This window comes from Callospermophilus lateralis, chromosome 4, assembly GCF_048772815.1.
Source record: "Callospermophilus lateralis isolate mCalLat2 chromosome 4, mCalLat2.hap1, whole genome shotgun sequence".
Classification (NCBI taxonomy): domain Eukaryota; kingdom Metazoa; phylum Chordata; class Mammalia; order Rodentia; family Sciuridae; genus Callospermophilus; species Callospermophilus lateralis.
The window spans coordinates 521,262-539,877 of record NC_135308.1 but is presented as its reverse complement, the minus strand read 5'-3'; the positions used below and the strand labels follow the sequence as shown (position 1 = coordinate 539,877).

General features: G+C 48.0%; 1 protein-coding gene across 1 annotated transcript in view; it reads left to right on the top strand.

The window, feature by feature from the left end:
• Positions 1–7,969: 7,969 nt before the first annotated feature.
• The window catches only part of Tdrp (testis development related protein), a 38,205-nt gene continuing 27,558 nt past the window's right edge, over positions 7,970–18,616 (top strand). Inside the window, exon 1 of the mRNA XM_076852236.2 lies at positions 7,970–8,113. Within this exon, the coding sequence (XP_076708351.1) occupies positions 8,009–8,113 (105 nt within the window). The 5' untranslated portion in view covers positions 7,970–8,008. The remainder of the gene's footprint in view (positions 8,114–18,616) is intronic.

The window sequence follows — 18,616 nt, the reverse complement described above, 5'->3', positions numbered from 1 at the left end:
GTCTCCTGTGCCAGGTCTCCCTTCATACTCACAGTCCTGGGATCAGGATGGGGCACTGCAGGGAGGATGTTGTTTTCCACCTGCTGAGAGGTGGGATATGATACTAATCTCACTTTATTTCAGTGTTTTTCCCCCCAGATTTTTTTTTTAAAATGAGCACATGTAACTTTTTTAATATATGTAAAATGTTAGTTTTCTTTTCCTTTAAATTTTGGGAAAATTCTTCTCATAAACAGAATTTAAATGACTCAATTGTGTTTTCTCATGTGGATATACACACCTGGATTCTCTAGTGAGCCTCAGGAGGGAGGCCTGGCATCCAATCCTACCTAGGGTGGCTGCCTGGCCACATGGGGACAGCATGGCACTGTTAACACCAACGTACTTCCCCTGGCTGTCTAGGGCTGGCACTCAGCCCTGACCTCAGGCCTAGAGCCCACCAGGGCACTGCTCGGCTCTCACCTGCAGCCCTCTAGAGACCCACTCATCAGGACAAGGGAAGGGGTGCTGTCCACTCTGCCAGCACCCCTTTTTCTTCTGGAGTGCAGAGCAACAGTGACTGTTTCACTGTGTGGACAGGGTGGTGGCTGTGACGGTGGCCCTGCACTGAGTCACACTACGTGATGCATGACATCTGAACTGGGCATCTGAGCTCCTACCTACGGTGATTTCTTATGCATGAATTTTGTGGCCATGAATCCCACCCATGATTGTGTTGGAGCCATGAACTATTTGCTGAGGGTGTGATGGAGGACGTTTTTAGCATTCCTTTCTGCTTTTCTTGTTGAAGTATCCAGTTTCCCAGCTGGATTACTAAATTATTCTAAGTTGGTTAATGTGTAATCACTTTGTGCTTTTCATTAGGTACAAAGTTGCCTGTTATCATTGCATCACTTTTGTAAACAGAAAAGCACAATAAATATATTTTAAAATATTTGGGGGGAGGGTACCAGGGATTGAACTCAGAGGCCCTTGACCACTCAGCCACATCCCCACCCTTATTTTATATTTTATTTAGCGACAGGGTCTCACTGAGATGCTTAGTGCCTCGCTTTTGCTGAGGCTGGCTGTGAGCTTGTGATCCTTCTGTGTCTGCCTCCCAGGTCTTACAGGTGTGCACCACCACAAAGAGTACTTTAATACCAATATTGCACATGGTGCTATTAAATAGAATGAAATGGTGCAAGAAATATGTGTCAGGGAAAAATCCTGTAACTATGTAATCCATTTTAAAAAGGAAAATACAGACAAACTTAACTTCAAAGTGCTGTCTGCAAACGAGTGTGGAGAACCATAAATGACTGTTTGCTACCATTATAACCCACACCTGAACTTCCCTAATTGTTCAACAGTTTTTTTCTGGAGAATTGGATCACATCTGACTTCCTTCCCTGGTCACTGGCTTTGCTGCAAAGAGGAAGGTTGGGGCTTCCTCTACCAAAGACTCTAATCCCGTATCCTGCTGTTGTTCTTTAAAAAAAGAAATGCACTCTTGACATCTTAAAAAAAAAAAAAAAAAAAAAGACAAATTCCATGGTGAAATGTATTTCTCCTGGGCCAGAGAAATCTCATTCTTCTCCAAATCCCACGTGTGCTGAGAGCCAGGTCTGTGTGTTCCCCACATGCACCTGTGACTGACAGGGAGAGCGAGGTAGTGAGCGCTATCACTGGCGCGTGTGGTGTGCGTGGCTGGGTGTGTGAGGTGTTCATATAGGTGTGTGTGTAGGTCTGTGTGAGATGTGTGTTGTCTGTGGTGTGTGTGGGTTTGGGGTGTGTCTACAGTGAGGGGTATGTGTGGCGTGAAACCCAGTGAACAGAAGACCTGGGTGCTCAGGGCTTTGCACACTGTCTGTGACCAGAGGTTCAGGTTGGGGCATGATTCACACCTGTTTCGGGTGAGTTCTTATACAGACAATCTGCCCAGGTATGCCCTCCCTCCAGGTGAGTAGGAAGGGGGCTGTAGGACCCTCTCAGCTCAGGCGGCCCTTGGTTTCCAGGCCCGCGGACAGCTCCCAGCAGGGCCTGTTTTGCAGACTTCTGGGCACTGACCGTCAAGTGGAGAAGCCACAGGTTCTGGGCTAGCCAAGCTGTGCCTCCGGGGGCCTCCTTGCTGGAAAGGAAGGGGCTGCCCTAACGCAGCCTCTTTGGCCTGGCCCCTTTTGAATGAAGGAATGCAGAACTGCCCTGGTGAGCAATGGTGGTGAGGGTCCCAGTGGGTGGAGAAGAAGAGGTGCACCTATAATAAGGACCCTGCCATCTCACCTGCTCGCTCGGATGCCAGCGATCTCACCTGCTTTGTGCAGACCAGGTGTCTCACTGCTCTGTGCTGGCTGTCACCCCTGCCCTGCAGGACCTGCCTCAGCTCTATCCTCCCCCTGTGGCTCAGAACTGGACTTCCCATGTGGGTGTGGCTTTGCCTCTCAGGTGCTGCAAGTCCTTTAGGTAGCAATCACAGCTCAGGTGCACTGAGCACCACTGTGCCTAAGGACCACCCTGCTTCACACAGGGAAGACCAAAGCACAGAGACGTGATAGAGTTTCCCCAAGTCTCAGGGCTACCGATGAGGAAGCCTGTAACCGGTCTGCTGGCACTGGAGCCCAGGTCCTACCTCTGCTGCTCTGTGGTTGCAGAACACAGCCTTTAAAAATGCTCAGTTTAAAAGCGTGTAAATAAGATTATTGAAATAAAGACTGGTGACAGAGATTTTCTCCTCAACACAACCTGTCAGACCCCCCTGGGCTCTTTCCACTGGGCCTTGCCCATGGGCATGTTGCCTCCACCCACTTACAGTGAGAGCCCTGCTTCAACAGGTTAGGCAGGACCCTCCCCTCCACACCTGACAGACCCTCCAACCCCCGCCATGAAATATCTGGTCACCCAGGCCTGCCTTCAGCTCCCAATAGGTCAGTTTGCCTGAATCCCCCTCTCCTGGATTCTTTGCTGAGTGAATTTCCATCCACCAACTCCACCTGCTCCCAGGCATACATTCTCACTTGCCCACCCTGCATTTAGAGTTGAGTCTACTCTTTCCCCTATTGTTAGACCCCAATGCAGTGGTCTCTGTACCTATTCAGATGTTGTCACTCCAACAGTCTGCCTTATAGTCTTTACTGACGGTCACTGAATAGATTTTTTAACAGTGATGGTGCAGGTTGGGTAGCCATCCTGGGCTCCCAAACCCCTCACCAGGACCTAAGCATGCATCTTTGAACCTCCTTGTTCAGTCCTTGGGGTTCTGTTGGTGAGTCTGACTCCTGGCCCAGATGCTCTGGACCCACGTCCCTTGAAGCTGGTAGGGTAGGTTTGGTTCCAGCTACACTTGGAGGTTGGGATGCGGTCCCTCTGAAGGGTTCCTCCTGGGCATAGGCCTCCCTGGCTCTTTTCTGAAGTCTCCTCCCGGCTCTCTGTGTCTCTGTTGGACCCTGACACCTCCTTGTCGGTGTGGTTTTGCTGAGATCAAAGCCTCTTAGAGGACTCAGATCTTCCCACCCCGGCTCCTTTCCTCCCTGGGCAGGTCCCATCTTCCCCTCCCATTCCAGCCTTCTGTCCTGTGGGCTGAGGCCCCTGCCCCCACTGGGAGTCTCAAAGGACTCAGGGACCCCAAAGCAACCTTCTGAGCCTGAAGAGGAAAACGGGGCTAACTGTGAACCATGGGCATCTTATCTCCTCCGATCATGTCCTCCGTAGGGTCACAGATCAGGGCAAAGAGAATCCCCAAGGACTCCTGCCTTGGCGTTGAAACAGCCCCCGTTCCATCTGTCAGAAAACAAGCTAAATGAAAACATGAAGCGGAGCAACCACAAGAAAGAACATGGTCTGCCCGAGACACAGCCAAGACTTGAGAACAACACCTGAGATCCACTTCTGTGTCTTACCTTCATACTTGTCTAATCATGGACATTGCACATCTGTGCTATTTTCTTGCCTCTGGTGGTATTACCAAATTAATTTCTGAAATTCCTTAAGGTTTTATTAAATTTGACTTAGACATAAATGAGCACTTAATTAAAAATTCCAAATCCCCAGAAATACTAACAACCCGAGTACTTTTTGAGTTCACATGACTTGTTCACATTACTTTGGTAAGATTAGTTTTGTCGGCTTAATAAAGACAGGTGTGCCTTTTGAGTTATTATAATTAAGTACAGTGCTTGAGTTTTTTGTTTTTTTTTGTTTTTGCAAATAAGATTAAAATATCCGATAGAGAAATATCTTGAGCTAATGGCTATCTTGTCAAATTTATATACTTCTGGCTTATAAAATTTATACGTACAGAGAACCTTACTATTTATGGGTCTGTTAATAAGCATGCCCTTTTAGCCATGTTGAGAATTTGTACTATGAAACATCATGTATCTCAAAAGAGTATGAAATGGCCTTAATAAAATTTCCTAGCTGGGGTTATAGCTCAGTGGTAGAATGCTTGCCTTGCATATGTGAGGCCCTGGGTTACATCCTCAGCACCACATGAAAATAGACAAATAAAAATAAAGATATTGTGTCCATCTACAACTAAAAAAAAATTAAAAAGAAAATTTGCTAGTCTACTTACAGAATGCTGACATATATCAGCCAGCCCTCAACCATTTAAATAGCTGAAAATGATAAAATTCTGCATTTTCTCTGCGAAAAAAAAAGAGATTCCTTATGGGTGAAAATTATAATTGATGTATGTAAATAAAACAACTAAAAACGGCAAGAGAAGGGGGTCTGAATGAACAGTTTGCAAGAAAAGCAAGGTATTTTTTAAAAATTTCTTTTTTATAGTACTAGAAATTGAATCCAGAGGCACTCTTCCTCCTGAGTTGTACTCCCAACCCGTTTTCATTTTGAGACAGGGTGTTGGTAAGCTGCCCAGGCTCTCTCTGAACTTGGCATCCTCCTGCCTCAGCCTCCTGTGTAGCTGGGGTGACAGGTGTGTGTCGCTATGCCCAGCAAGGTATGTTCTTGATACGGGAAGGTGTGAGATATGAAGGGCATATACTTTGTTAAAGGAAGAAGAGTGATTTTTGTCCTACCCTTCTAGCTGGGATGACAGGTATGTGTCATTTGTCCTAATGACTGGTCATTTCAGGATTAAAAAAAGGAAAAATACTGGATGGTACCTGAATGGATATAGAAAGCAGCCAAAGGCTTTTGTGTTTTGTCTTGCTGGCAAGATTGAATGGATTTATAAGGTCTTAAAAAATGAACTTTCATATCAAAAGTACACTGGTGGAAAACTAAAATTTGGTCTTTTTCCCATTAAAACTTTTCTTGGATTATTGATCATCTGGCTCTTAACCAGAGGTTGTAACAGGCCTGGAAAGATGTATGGAGCTCTTGAATTCCAATCTTGTTTCCTTGGTGTTCTTTTGTGTCTTCTTTCTACTTATTTTCAAATATTTCCCCTACCCTTCCTTAGTAAGACTGCCTTTCTTCCATACTGTCTGGGATCTGCAGGGTGACAATTTAACTTCCAGTGGCATTGGCCTGACAACCTAGAGCAGATGTGCCTGTGCCATGTTGTTCTGGGCAGAGGGACCCTTCTGTTCCTCTAGGTCCTCAGTCACGTCCCCTCCTTGGCCTGAAAGTGTCTTTGAGTAATCTATGTTTGGACTCTGCTTTCTTTTTTGTTTCTTTTTAACTTTAATCTGTGTTTATGCTTACAGTGTTTCTGACAGCACCCTGAAGCAATATGTTCATGGTGTGCTTCTCTAATCCTTAAGTTTTATCAGCCCAGGGCATGCCCATTTGATCTTGCTTGAAAAGGCACACAAGCCATATATATTCCCAATGTTCTTAAATATTTGTGCAGAAAGAATTCCTAAATCTTCCTATATGGGCTGCTTGATCTTCAGCTGGTGCCTGTGCTTTCTCAGATCTTGTGCTCTTTGGCCTGGTGGGTTCAGAGGTCTTTGGGGAGAGGCATGTGAAGCTGAGAACTGGTTGGGAGAGGTGGTGTTATTGCCACTGTCTTGGTGCCCAGGTAGCAGCTGATGTTTAGATATGTTTATGTCATGACTCTGTGCCTGAGTTCCTGGGCATCTTCCTATCTGAGTCCTGGACCAAGTTGCCACCCAGTTCCAACTTTAAAAGTTTTCTGGCCAGTCACTTTTGGAAAACCCACAAGTATACTTGATTATTTTTTAGAGCAATCAAGTTACAAGGTTTAGAAAAGCCTTGTAGAAAATTCTGTAGTTTGGGATCCTAAATGATAAATTTGGTGTGAAAATATAAGCAACATAGAAACATAGCAGGTAAAAATTTCTCTGTAGAAGCTAGTTTGCTGGGCAGGAGGGTATGCACATTAAAACTTTAACAGATATTAACAAACTGACTTCCAAAAGTTTGCACTGTTTGGCTGCCAAAAGTGAGTAAAGGTGTGCAGCAGGCCTCCCAAAGCTGCACCAGCGTCTGTAAATATTCACCCTCCTGATAGAAGGAATGTTAATTTGCATTGCTCCTTTTGGATGAATTGTCATCTTTTTGCATCTTGTTGCTTGGCTTTTCTGCAAAAGGAAGTAAGAGTAGTTTGTCTTTCGAAGTGTGTGGGACTTAAGAGTTGGTGACTCTGGCCTGCTCATGACCATCCTGGAAATGCCTTAGGGCAACCTGGAGCCCTCCCTCTCCCCCTCGAAGGCAGCCACAGCAGTCCAGATGACTCTGCCTGGTCTTCCCAGTGCAGTACAGCTGACTGCCTTGTCCACAGCTGGGAAACCAAGGATATGACACAGAACTGACTGGTTACTGCCACCAGGCATGGCAGGGTCGGCCCTGGCCCTGCCCCTCTGGACCACAGATCCTGCGCGGGACACTTGACCGTCCTCCCTTGGTTCATGGAACCTGCTCTGGAAGCTCGGTCTTCACTTCTCCTGCTGGGTCTGGAGTCCAACCACTGGGCCCACTGCAGGCTCAGAGCAGGAGCAAGCGCCTGCTGCCCATCAGGGACTAGTTCTTTTTCCCTGGGGCCTCCGTCCCCTTCCCAGCAAGCGCCTGCCCCTTACAGTGTCCCACTCCTCTTTCAGCGTACAGCAGACCCCTGTGCGAAGAGCCCAGGCCCCTCCGCCGGAGCCCAGCCACGGCCCCGCCCCTCTGCCCTGCCCGGAGCCCTCGAGGCGCCGCAGGCTGAGCATGCGCGCTGCGCGGCTCCCGACCTCCAAGTTGCCTAGGTGACCTGGGACGGGCCACGCCCCCAGGCCGGGGCTGGGGAACTGGGGGTCGGGGGTCGCTGGCGTCAGGGTCCGGCCCGGGGTTGGTTCTCTGGGTTGGCAGGGGTCGGGTTGTGGGTTGAAAGCGTTGGTCCGCGGCTCGGTGGGATGGTCCTGCTTGAGGCCCAGCACCTTGGGGCGGGGGAGTCGGGCACGACGGGGGGCTGGGGTCGGCCTGGCCCGTGGGGGCGGTGAGGGGAGAGTCCCCGGGGAGGAGGAAGGCCCTGGAGAGCGGACCCGGCTCGGTGGACCTGGGGGCCAGGTGGGGCGGGGGCTGGCCGGGAGGGCCGGGTTGGAGGGAGGGAGGGGGGCCGGGGGGGCTGGGGGGGTTGGTCTGGGGGGGGCCGGGGGGGTTGGGCCGGGGTGGAGGGGGGGTGGGGGGGCCGGGGGGGTTGGGCCGGGGTGGAGGGGGGGCGGGGGGGTTGGGCCGGGGTGGAGGGGGGGCGGGGGGGTGGAGGGGGGCCGGGGGGGTGGAGGGGGGCCGGGGGGGTGGAGGGGGGCCGGGGGGGTTGGGCCGGGGGGGTGGGGGGCGTTGGGCCGGGGGGGTTGGGCCGTGGTGGAGGTGGCGGGGTGGGGGTGGTTGGGCCGGGGTGGAGGGGGGGCGGGGGGGTGGAGGGGGGCCGGGGGGGTTGGGCCGGGGGGTGGGGGGCGTTGGGCCGGGGGGGTTGGGCCGTGGTGGAGGTGGCGGGGTGGGGGTGGTTGGGCCGCCCGCCCGGCCCCGCCCGGCCACGGGCCGGCGTCCGCAGGAGCCGCCGGGAGCGCGTCAGCCGGGCTCAGGGCGGGTCGGAGGCGGACGGACCGGGTCGGAGGCGCCCGCGATGTGGAAGCTGAGCCGGAGCCGGGTGCTTCTGGACGAGCCCGCGGAAGAGGAGGACTGCCTGGGGGCGGCGGCGCGGTCGGGGACAGCCGCGGCCCCGGCGCAGGTGGGGGCGGTGGGCTGCGGGTGGGCCTCGGCGCCAGGGAGAGGGTGGGGCTGCGGGCCCCCAGGTGAGGAGGGCGCGGGAGGGGAGGGTCCGCCGTGGGGGGTGGGGGACGGGGGCGGCTCGTGGGGGCTGCGGCTGGTAGGATCCCGAGCGTGAGCGGAACTTGCCGCGAAGCTCGTCCCGGGCCGCGGGGTGCTTCTCGCCGTGAGGCCCCGCGGGTGGTCAGTAGACGGCGTGGCCCGGGCCCCGCGGGTGGTCAGTAGACGGCGTGGCCAGGGCCCCGCGGGTGGCCGCGCTCCCGAGAGCCCCCAACGTGTCTGTCAACTCCCGGAGCCTGCGGCGGCGCTCTGTCCCGGTGGCCGTCGGCGCTGCCCTTCACGCTCCTGCGGAGGTGGACGTCTCCGGCCCGAGCCGGCCGCCGCGCCAGGTGCTGCTGGGTCCCGGTGGAAGAGCGGAAAGGGGACCTCGGGTGGTGGCGCCAGAGGGTCTGGGGGCTGAGCTTCCTTTGAACCTGGGCTTCTCTGAAGTTTGAAAGGCGTTCGCCTGACCAACGTGGAGATGTGTTCCGAGTGTCTGGGGTTTTTTGATTGAAAAGCATCACAGGTGCATCCTGTAGGCATTCGTGATCCTCCCCCGCCTGTTTTCGTGTGCCATGAGATTCAGGTCGGAGACCCAGCTTGCCTCCCTCCCTCCCTCCCTCCCTTTTCTTCCTTCTTTTCCTTAGGATTTCTTCCTTCCTTCTTCCCTCCGCCCCCTTTTTATTCTCTCTCTCTGGTGCTAGGGATTGTATCCAGGGCTGCCCTCTGCCACTCAGCCCCATCTCCAGCTTTTTTTATTTTGCACTTACGGATGTGCAGCATGCCTTTATTGTGTCTATTTCATGGTGCTAAGGAGCAAACCCAGTGTCACACGCGCTAGGCGAGCAGTCTGCTGTGGAGCTATGGCTCTAGCTCCTCTCCAGCTCTTTTTGTTTTATATTTTTGCACCAGGGTTTCCCTAAATCGTCCAGGCTCGGCCTGGAACCTGTGATTCTGGTGCATCGGCCTCAGGGAGTAGCCACCATGCCCTGCTAGCCAAAATTTCTTTTTGTGTTAAATTTGAGCAGCTTTTATGAAAGCCAATGATGATTTACAGATCATTTCTTTCACAATTGGAGTAGAAGAACTCTGAGACAAATTGTTTCATCTTATGATTTTTTTTTTTTTAACAGGAGTTCATTACCATTCCCAGCTCACAGAAATTGGAGTTGATTTCTTTCTCTTCTGGTACTGGGGATTGAATGATCCCCACACCACTGACCAACACCTCCAGCCCTTTTGAGACTGGTTTCACTGAGGCTGCCTCAGCCTCCAGAGTCACTGGGATTATAGGTGGCATTGCTGAGCACAGCTGATTCTTTTTTTTTTTTTTTTTTTTTAAGAGAGAGAGAGAGAATTTTTTTTTAAAATATTTATTTATTTTTAGTTTTTGGCGGACACAATATCTTTGTTTGTATGTGGTGCTGAGGATCGAACCCAGGCCGCACGCATGCCAGGCAAGCGCGCTACCGCTTGAGCCACATCCCAAGGCCGAGAGAGAATTTTTTAATATGTATTTTTTAGTTTTCAGTGGACACAACATCTTTATTTTATTTTTATGTGGTGCTGAGGATCGAACCCAGCGCTCTGCGCACGCCAGGTGAACATGCTACCGCTTGAGCCATATCCTCAGCCCACAGCTGATTTTCTTAAACATTAAGATATGGTTACTATCAGAATTTCTCTTTGAAAAGTTTTGATAGTATTAGTGCTTATGTATGTTTTACTTACTTTGTTATTTCATTACAGTGCTGGAGGTAAGCCCAGGGGGGGCTGTAGCATTGCTAGGCGAGTGCTCTACCCAGAGAGAGATACACTTCCAGCTTTACCTTTAGTTTTTTTAAGGCTCAAAATTTTTCAGTTGGTCTAAACAGCATCTGTTTTCTTAAATACTATGAAGAGAACATGTATGTGGTCACAGAATTAACTGAAGAAGCCGTGAGTACCTCATGATGCTCCAAGATGAGCAGGGCTGTTTCCACATGGAGTCGGACCATTTCAGTGGAACCTTCCTATGTTCTGCCTCCAGATCTCTTAATGAATACTAAAACCATTGTTTTCCCTCTTATGCTTTCATTTTGAACAGTTTCTAACATACAGAAAAGGTAGAAAAAATAGGAGATTGAACACCCACAGAGCCTCTACTTAGATTCAGTCATAGGTAACACATTTGTTAAAAGCTCTTTCTGATCTTTAGTTTACAGAATTGTCATCTGTACTCTTTTGCTTACCTCTCTGTGTGGGTTTCAAAAAATTTTTATTTTAATATACTTTACTTTTTAGGTATGCAATTTGAGATATTAAGCAAATTCATGTGGGAAGCACAGAAGCTTCCCATCCCCCCCCCCCCCCCCCGACTCCTGGCACCAGAGCAGCCACATGTCTTCTGTACCTGAGGTCACCCCAGCGCTGAAATGCATGCTTGGTGTGCCTTCCTGTGGGTTTGGACTGATGTCCGCATAGGACATGGAACCACCTCTGTAGTATCCTACAGAGTAGGTGCACTCTCCCACAAGCCCTCTGGGCTCTGCCTACTCCTTCCTCCTGCCCCCCTATCCCCTGGGACCCCTGACCACCCACTGTCTTCAGCATTTTGCCTTTCCCAGCATGTCTGCCATTAGCAGGTTTACGTCATTCCCACCTTACAGGAGTTGGAGTTGACTGCTGCATTTGAATGTGGTCACTGTCAGAACTTGTGTAAGAGAAATCACTTCCTTCACTCAATAATGTGCATTCAAGATTCCTTCATGTCTTTTTATGGATCAATAGCTCATTTCTTTTTAGTGCTGGATAATACTCCATTTTGTGGATGCACCAGTTTTGATCATTTTTCTTTATTATGGCATTGGGAATTGAGCACAGGGCACTCTACTTCTGAGCTACATCCTCAGTCCTTTAAAACATTTTTTTTATGTGAGAAAAGATCTCAGTTGCCCAGGCTGGCCTGAAACTTGCAGTCTTCCTGCCTCAGTTTCCCTCTGAGAAGCTGGGATTACAGGTGTGTGTCACTGTGCCTGACTACAGTTTATTCATCCATGCACCTACTTGCTTGCTTTCAAGTTTTGGCTGTTAAGAGTAAGAGTGCTATAAACATCTGTGTGAGGTTTTTTTTGTGTGTGTGTGTGTGTGTTAGAACATGAGTTTTCAGTCGGTTTGGGTAAATGCCAACTGAATGATGAGTGATGGTATGAGTGTGGGTAGTCTTGTGAGACTGCTCTCCTCCTACCAAAGCAGCTCACCATTTGGCATTCCTAACAGCACTGAGTGAGAGAGAGTTCCTGCCTCTCCACATCCTCTCCAGCATTTGGTGTTGCCAGTGTTTGGATTTGGGGCCATTTTTTTTGGTGTGCAGTGGTGTCTCATTGTTTTTTTAATCTGCATTTCCCCTGTGAAATAAAATATGCAGCCTCTTTTCACATGCTTACTTACCATCAGCATATCTTCTTTGGGGAGGTGTCTTTTAATGTCTTTGCCTCATTTTTAGAGTTTTAAGAGTTCTTTGTATGTTTTGTATAACAATCTGTTATCAGATATGTCTGCAAGTATTTTCTTCCAGTCTCTGGCTTTTATTCTAATTCTCTTGACAGTGCCTTTTGTAGAGCAGAAGTTTTTAATTTAAATGAAGTTCAACTTTTCAATTCTTTCATGGATTGCACCTTGGTGTTGCATCTAAAAACTTGTTGCCATACCATAGTCTTCTAGGTTTTCTCCTGTTGTCTTCTAGTAGTGAGTGTAGACTTTTTTGATACTTTATTAAGGATGGTTAGTATGTTGGAAAAACATTCAGTACTATCCAAAGTACAGGTATGAAGACACGAATTGGTATGTAAATACTGTGTATACAACCAGAGATATGAAAAATTGTGCTCTATGTGTGTAATAATTGTAATGCATTCTGTTGTCATATTAAAAAAAAGAACAGTAGAGAAAATATCTGTTAATTGTGGCAGGTCCTTCATACTTTTATTTCTTCAGGAGGATCGGTCTTTATCCAAAGCTAACTTCTCTTAGAATTAAATTTTAAAATTCATGACAAATCTATCATCAAACTGCTGCCTACAAATTTATTTAAATTTGAGAGAAGCAGAAACTAATATGTGAATAGTATTGATAGTACTGCAATTGATCACTTGTTTCATCAATAAAAGGTTTTAGAGTAGCAAAAAAAAAAATGCATGTAGTATTGAACGAGTCTGCTAGATTTGTTGTCTCAGTAGAAAGATGTTCTCTGTCCTTTTGTGCTTTCAACATGCAGGTTGAGAGTACACTGATATTAGAAAGGCATTAGTTTTCATTCATGCCTGTTCTGTCAGCTTCCTTGAAAATCAGGTCCACAAAGCTATAATCTGTGTGTGTGCATTAAAGAAAAAAATAGCTAAATGTTGGGTTCTAATAAGTTCAAATATGAGGTGCTCAAACTTACTACTTGGATCAAGGGACACTTTACTAAAGTAGTTTTAACATGGTGAAGAGTAAATTACCCTGTGATTCTCTTTAGGCCATTGACCTGTTTGGTCATAAGCACACAAATATTTTGATTAAAATAAGCAGGTTGATAAGGAGAATCACTCGTTGTCATTCAACAAGAAGGAATGTGTTTTAGTGAGTTTCATCTTAAGTAGGTCACTAAAACACGTGGCAAAACCCCCTTGGGTACTAGTTGTTACGGAACTTCTTCCTTGTGTATCATGGAATCTTCATGCAGCCGTACAGGTGCCTATGTAAGGACACACATTTGCCTTCCCGTCACAGGCACCTCTCTGTCCTCAGATCGTCCCCTTAACAGTACGTGTCTCATGGAGGACTCCATTTTAGCATCGCCAGCTGAAAAGAGGTGAATTTTCAAGACTGTGTGGTGGTAGATGGATATGCCAAAATGTATTTGATTGGGCATATTGAGGGGCTGGGCCTTGTTTTGATCCTCCCCCTGAGAGTGTTAGCAGAGAGTGGAGAAGGAGATGCAGAGACCCAGCACTGGGTCTCCATGGATTCATGCAGCTGAGCTGACTGCAGGCGGATTTGGCCAGCTGTAAGTCAGGGCCTTCACAAACCAACCTTGGGGAGTTTTTGACATATTTTCATGTTAAAAATATTTAAAGGGTTAGACATATTCTATAGGCATGACCAGAAGGGATGGGGGAAGAAAAGGGAAAGAAAGGAGTCAAAGACTATTTCAGGAATTTAGAATCAGGTTTGAAGATGAAAAGAATGAGGGAGTCCGAGTTGAGACCCCCCAGCATCCTCCTCTGCTCTTCTGGAGTCCGCTCAGCTGATGGTATTTGGGAAGGAAGGAATGCCGTCACCTAGACAGTTGGTGGCTGGGTCCAGCTCCTAGGCCCAGCCAGCCACCACTGGCATCTTTCCAAGGGATGGTACAGTGGAAAGAGGCCCCGAAGCTCAGACGTGCCTTGTCCACCATCCTGGCCTCTCTGCTTCTATAGCCAACATATCATTGCTGTCTTCCATGAGTTCCAGCAAATGTGTGCCCTCTCCTGTAGACGTCACCCACGGCTTTCCCACTCGGCAGCGAGTGACGATCTCTCCTAACCAGTGCATGAAGAGGGCCTTGTCCTTCCCGGTGCATCTTCTGTGTCTAGGTGCTGTGTGACTGTCTCAGTCCATTTCCTCTGCCCAGGTGCATCTTCTGCGTCTAGGTGCTGTGTGACTGTCTCAGTCCATTTCCTCTGCCCAGGTGCATCTTCTGCGTCTAGGTGCTGTGTGACTGTCTCAGTCCATTTCCTCTGCTGCAGCAAGTGGGACAGACCCGAGGTTAAGTGGCACTCTCCATAGTTGTGGAGGCTGCAAGTTTGAGATCCAGTGCTGGCATCTCTGCTCCTGTTGGCCTTCCCATTGGCCTTCATGTGGAGGAAAGTAGGCTCTGGCCGCCTCCTCTCTGTGGGGACACTTATCTCGTGACCTCTTTGACACTGATGGCTGTCCTAAGGCTTTTCCCCACACACCATCCTCTGGGAATAGGCTTCAAAAGGTGAATTTTGGAGGGACACTAACATTTAGTCTTCAACAGGAGGGTTTCCTTGTATGGATATACAGATTTTTTTTTTTTAATCCTCTTTTGAGGACCTTTAGGAGCACGTTCTAGTCTTGTGCTTTCGCTTATATGAGGGAGATTTCTTCAAGTAGATCAATCACGGAGTCCCTGAACAGTGAAGATTGACTGCACCTACCTTGCAGGGCCACCACAGGTGACAGCAGGCAGTGCAGGCCTCCATGGGGCAGCGCCAGCACCCTCAGTCCAGTTCCCAACAGACCTCTGCTGAGCCATGCTCACAGCACACGCAGTACCAGGGGTCACAGAGCACCAGGCTCTCTCAAACGATAGAACTGATTAACACCTTCCAGTTTTGAACAGAAGACTGTATTCCCAGGGAGAAAATTCTAGAGCTAAAGCTTCATTTTCTTTCTTTAATAGACACTTATTCATTAAAGAGCTCACACAAGGAATCCTGGAATCATGGGGCCCTTGCCCCTGGAGCCCTGGGCCCTCATTACATTAAATTTGATATCCTTCCTGCTTCTGGTATCTGGAAGTAACTGCTCCCTCCCTGCACCTGCAGAGAGCCACAGGAGAGCAGGGACTGCAGGGTGTGTGCCTGTCAAGCCGCCGTGGGATCCACCAGCTGACAGAATGAGCGTGAAATGTTCCGTCGGCCTGTAGCCGACAGAAGACAACTGTCTCATGGTCTAGGCTCTCTGTCTGGATGAGATTCACCTGGAATTACAGGTGAAAATCCTCTCAAGCTTCCGCCTCAGTTTCCACCCCTGAGGCTGTTGCCCTTAGCCCCACTCCTCAGCCACAGCAGAGCTGGCCGTCCCCCCCAGTGATCCACTGAGGGCAGAGGACAGCTGTGGACAGAGCGCTCCAGGGGCCTGCCGTGGCGAGGAGCAGCTTCCCACTCCCACAGTGAGCCCATAGGGTGGGAGGCAGTGCCCACAGGCACCGAGAAGGGCGCTCCTCCAGGCCACGGAGTCCAGGGAAGACCAGCAGTGACGCTGGGTTCCACAGGTGCTCACTGCACAGGCAACACGCAAGGCACCGAGGCTCCACGGCCCTCCCTGCTGAGCGGACCTGCACCTACGAGAAGATTCTAGAGCTGTGCTTTCCCGTTCAGTTGCCTTTAGCTAAAACTAGCTATTAAGAACCCGAAACGGGGCTGGGGCTGGGGCTCAGTGGTGGAGCACTCGCCTAGCACATGCGAGGCCCTAGGTTCTATCCTCAGCACCACTTATAAATAAGTAAGTAAATAAAATAAAGGTATTGTGTCAACTACAACTGAGAAGTATTTTTAAAAAAGAAAAAAAGAATCTGAAACAGGACTAGTGGAGCTGAATTTTTGATTATTTAAATTTCAATTTAAAAGCAGATATTTAATTTCAGTTATTGGAAAACTTTTCAGGATTTTTGTAACAACTCAGATAAAACAATCTACTTTTACAGCTGTGAATTTTATAACCCTTAAATACTGATCAAGTATTTCTGATGAAAATTTAGCACTGAAATTAAATGTAAACTGCGCTGATAAATGTAAAATACCACATATCTAAGACCAAGCATGAAAAAAGTACGATACATATCTCATGAGCAGATTTTTATAGTTTACATATTTATGTAATTATATTTTGAAAATACTGATCTGAAATTTTGCATCAGAACTTTTAACATTCTGATGAGGCTACTCAAAAACACTATACTGTGCATCTAAGGGACAGCGGCACTGCTCTGCCCCTGACGGGAGTGACCTCAGGTCTCCTTTCTTCTCTACTCCTCTTCCCTTCCTCTGAATGACTCATCCATGGGAAATGGACTCGGGCTCTTCTGCTGAGCTGTACCAGGTGTCCAGTAAACAACCCTATCAGCAGGTGTTGTCCGCTTACCCAGGAGAGGAGTCTGAGCAGGCGACCGTCCGCCCCTCTTCCCCAGGTCTGGTGCCCTCCACTCGACCAGCACGAGAGAGGCCAGCTGTGCCCTAGGGCAGGATGTCCTCGGCCACTCATCTCACAGGTGCCTGGCACCAGCATGTGCCTGGCTCTGCTCTCGGCATCAGGGCACAGCCTGCTTCACAGTCTTTTCTGTCATGAAGTTTCCAGTCCAGAATGTAACACGCAGCTGCTGGAGTCCAGCTTTCCCCTTGCTGGCTGCAGCTCTGTGGGCAGCAAGCACCCACAGGAGTGCCAGCAAGGACTGAAACGTGAAGGTAGAACATTACCCTTGTTTAAGCCCGGCCAGGAAGGAGCCCACTGGATAACTCAGATTTTTTTGCTATTCTGCACGTTTGCAAATAATTGCATGAGCACTTATTGATCAGCATTGGAGTTGGATGTGACAGGAAGAAATAGGTATGTGAACCATGTCAAAACAAGCAGCAGGACACAGAGGCAGCCTTCTGAATGGGATCAGTATTTCTCAACCATATGTCTGATAAATGGTTAATATTTAATGTGCAAAGAACTTGTGCAACAATGAAAAAACAAATGGATTAAAAATGGGAAAAATATATTTAAAGAAGATATACAACTGCCCTATAAGCACATAAGATATTCATGGCCAGTTCTCAGGGAAATGCAAGTCAAAGCCATGAGAGATTACTTCACACTTGTTGGTGTGGCCACTGGAAAGAAAGAAAGACAGCCAGGAAAGGACCAGTATAGGAGGATATGGGGAAATAGGACACTCGTACACTATTGATGACTACATAACAGGATGTAGCTACTTTGGAAAATGGTGGCAGTTCCTCTAAAATTTAAAATTGAGTTACTATATGATCTAGCCATCCTTCTTTTGGGTGTATATCCTAAAGAAATGAGAACAAGATCACAATGAGATATTTGCTTGCCCACATTCATTGCAGCACCATTCACAATAGCCAGGAGGTGAAAACTATCTAAATGTCTATGGATGGTTCCATGGGTATGGTGGAATATTATTCCATGTTAAAAAAAGAAGGAAGTCTTTTCTTATGCTATCACATGGATTCACCTTGGGACGTTGTGCTTGGCGAATTAAGCCAATAATAGAAGGTAGATAAAGCATGACTCTACTAGTGTGGTATTGAAAGTGATCACACTCTTAGAAACAGAGGTTGGTTGACAACCTCTGTGGTTGGTAGGGCCCTTTTTACTGGAGGTCCCGCGTCCTACATTACTGATGACAACTGGGGCTATTGGTGGCGGAGCTTGTCTCCAGCCCTCTCCTCCTGCAGTTCAGGGCCAGTGGTGGGAGTTTGACTGAAGTTCCAGCCTCTGAGGTGCGGTGAGTTTTCCAGGTGACCAGTCTTCTTGCCGAAGCCATCTAGGTCCTGTTCCATGAGTCACCATATTAGCAGACAGTAAGTTCCAGTGGTTTTGGGAACTTGGCCGAGCCAAGGATAAATACTAAATTTTGTTTTCATTTTACCACATGCTGAATTTTGATCTATTTGTATGGATTTCAAATTAGACTTTATTAAGATAATTATGTGAATGACTTAAAACTTTTAAAAAGTGATGAAATACCCCAGTCGCCCCCTGACCCTTGCTTTCGGGCTTAGATAAGTATTCCCTCCCAGTCTTCTAGTTTCTTGTGGCTTCATTTAAAAGAAATAAGTTTAATCTGTATAGAATTATTTTGTCACAATGAAATGGATCTGTGTTTTCTCTCAGAATAACCAGTTATCTTAAATCCATTTTGAAATGAGCCATTTCCCTTTGTCTGTGCCACTTTTTGTTGTAAACCATGTCTGTGTTTGGGGCTTATCGGGTTTTCCACCTGTATAGTGTTTCTGTATGTTTTCATTTTACTTGCACAACTTTACTTAGTAAAGTTTTATAATCCAGGAATTACTGGGTAATGTAAATTGATTTTTATTTTAGACTTGAGAAAATACATCTGCCTTATCGTGTTTATTATTATTATTTTTTTTGTATTATTAAGCAATTCTATTGTCTTCTCCTTTTTCAGTAGATTACTTTTTAGAGCACTTTTGGGTTTACAGCAAGATTAAGTGAAAGGTACAGAGATTCCCGGTACATCCCCCGTTCTCACACCATCTCCTGTACCAACATCTGCACAGAGAGGTGCATTTCTTAGTCAATGAACCTGTGGAACTCATCATCACCCAGAGTCCACAGTTGACATGAGGGACCTCTTCTGTGTTCTGCAGTCTGTGTGTTGGGCAGATGTGCAACGGCAATGTCCAGATTCCCTGCTGAATACCGTGTTCACCCTGGCTTCCTCCGTCCCTGGCAACCACTGACCTTTGCACTGCTCCGGGTCTCACCTTTGAGGGTGTGATGTACTTGGCACCACAGTGAGCGGCCTTTTGGAATGGCTTCTTGGACTCAGCAGTGTGCGTTGGCTTCTTACGTGGCCTCTTTTTATGGTTGATGGTTCATTTTTTTTTTAAATCACTGAGCACTACCTGTTATCTGG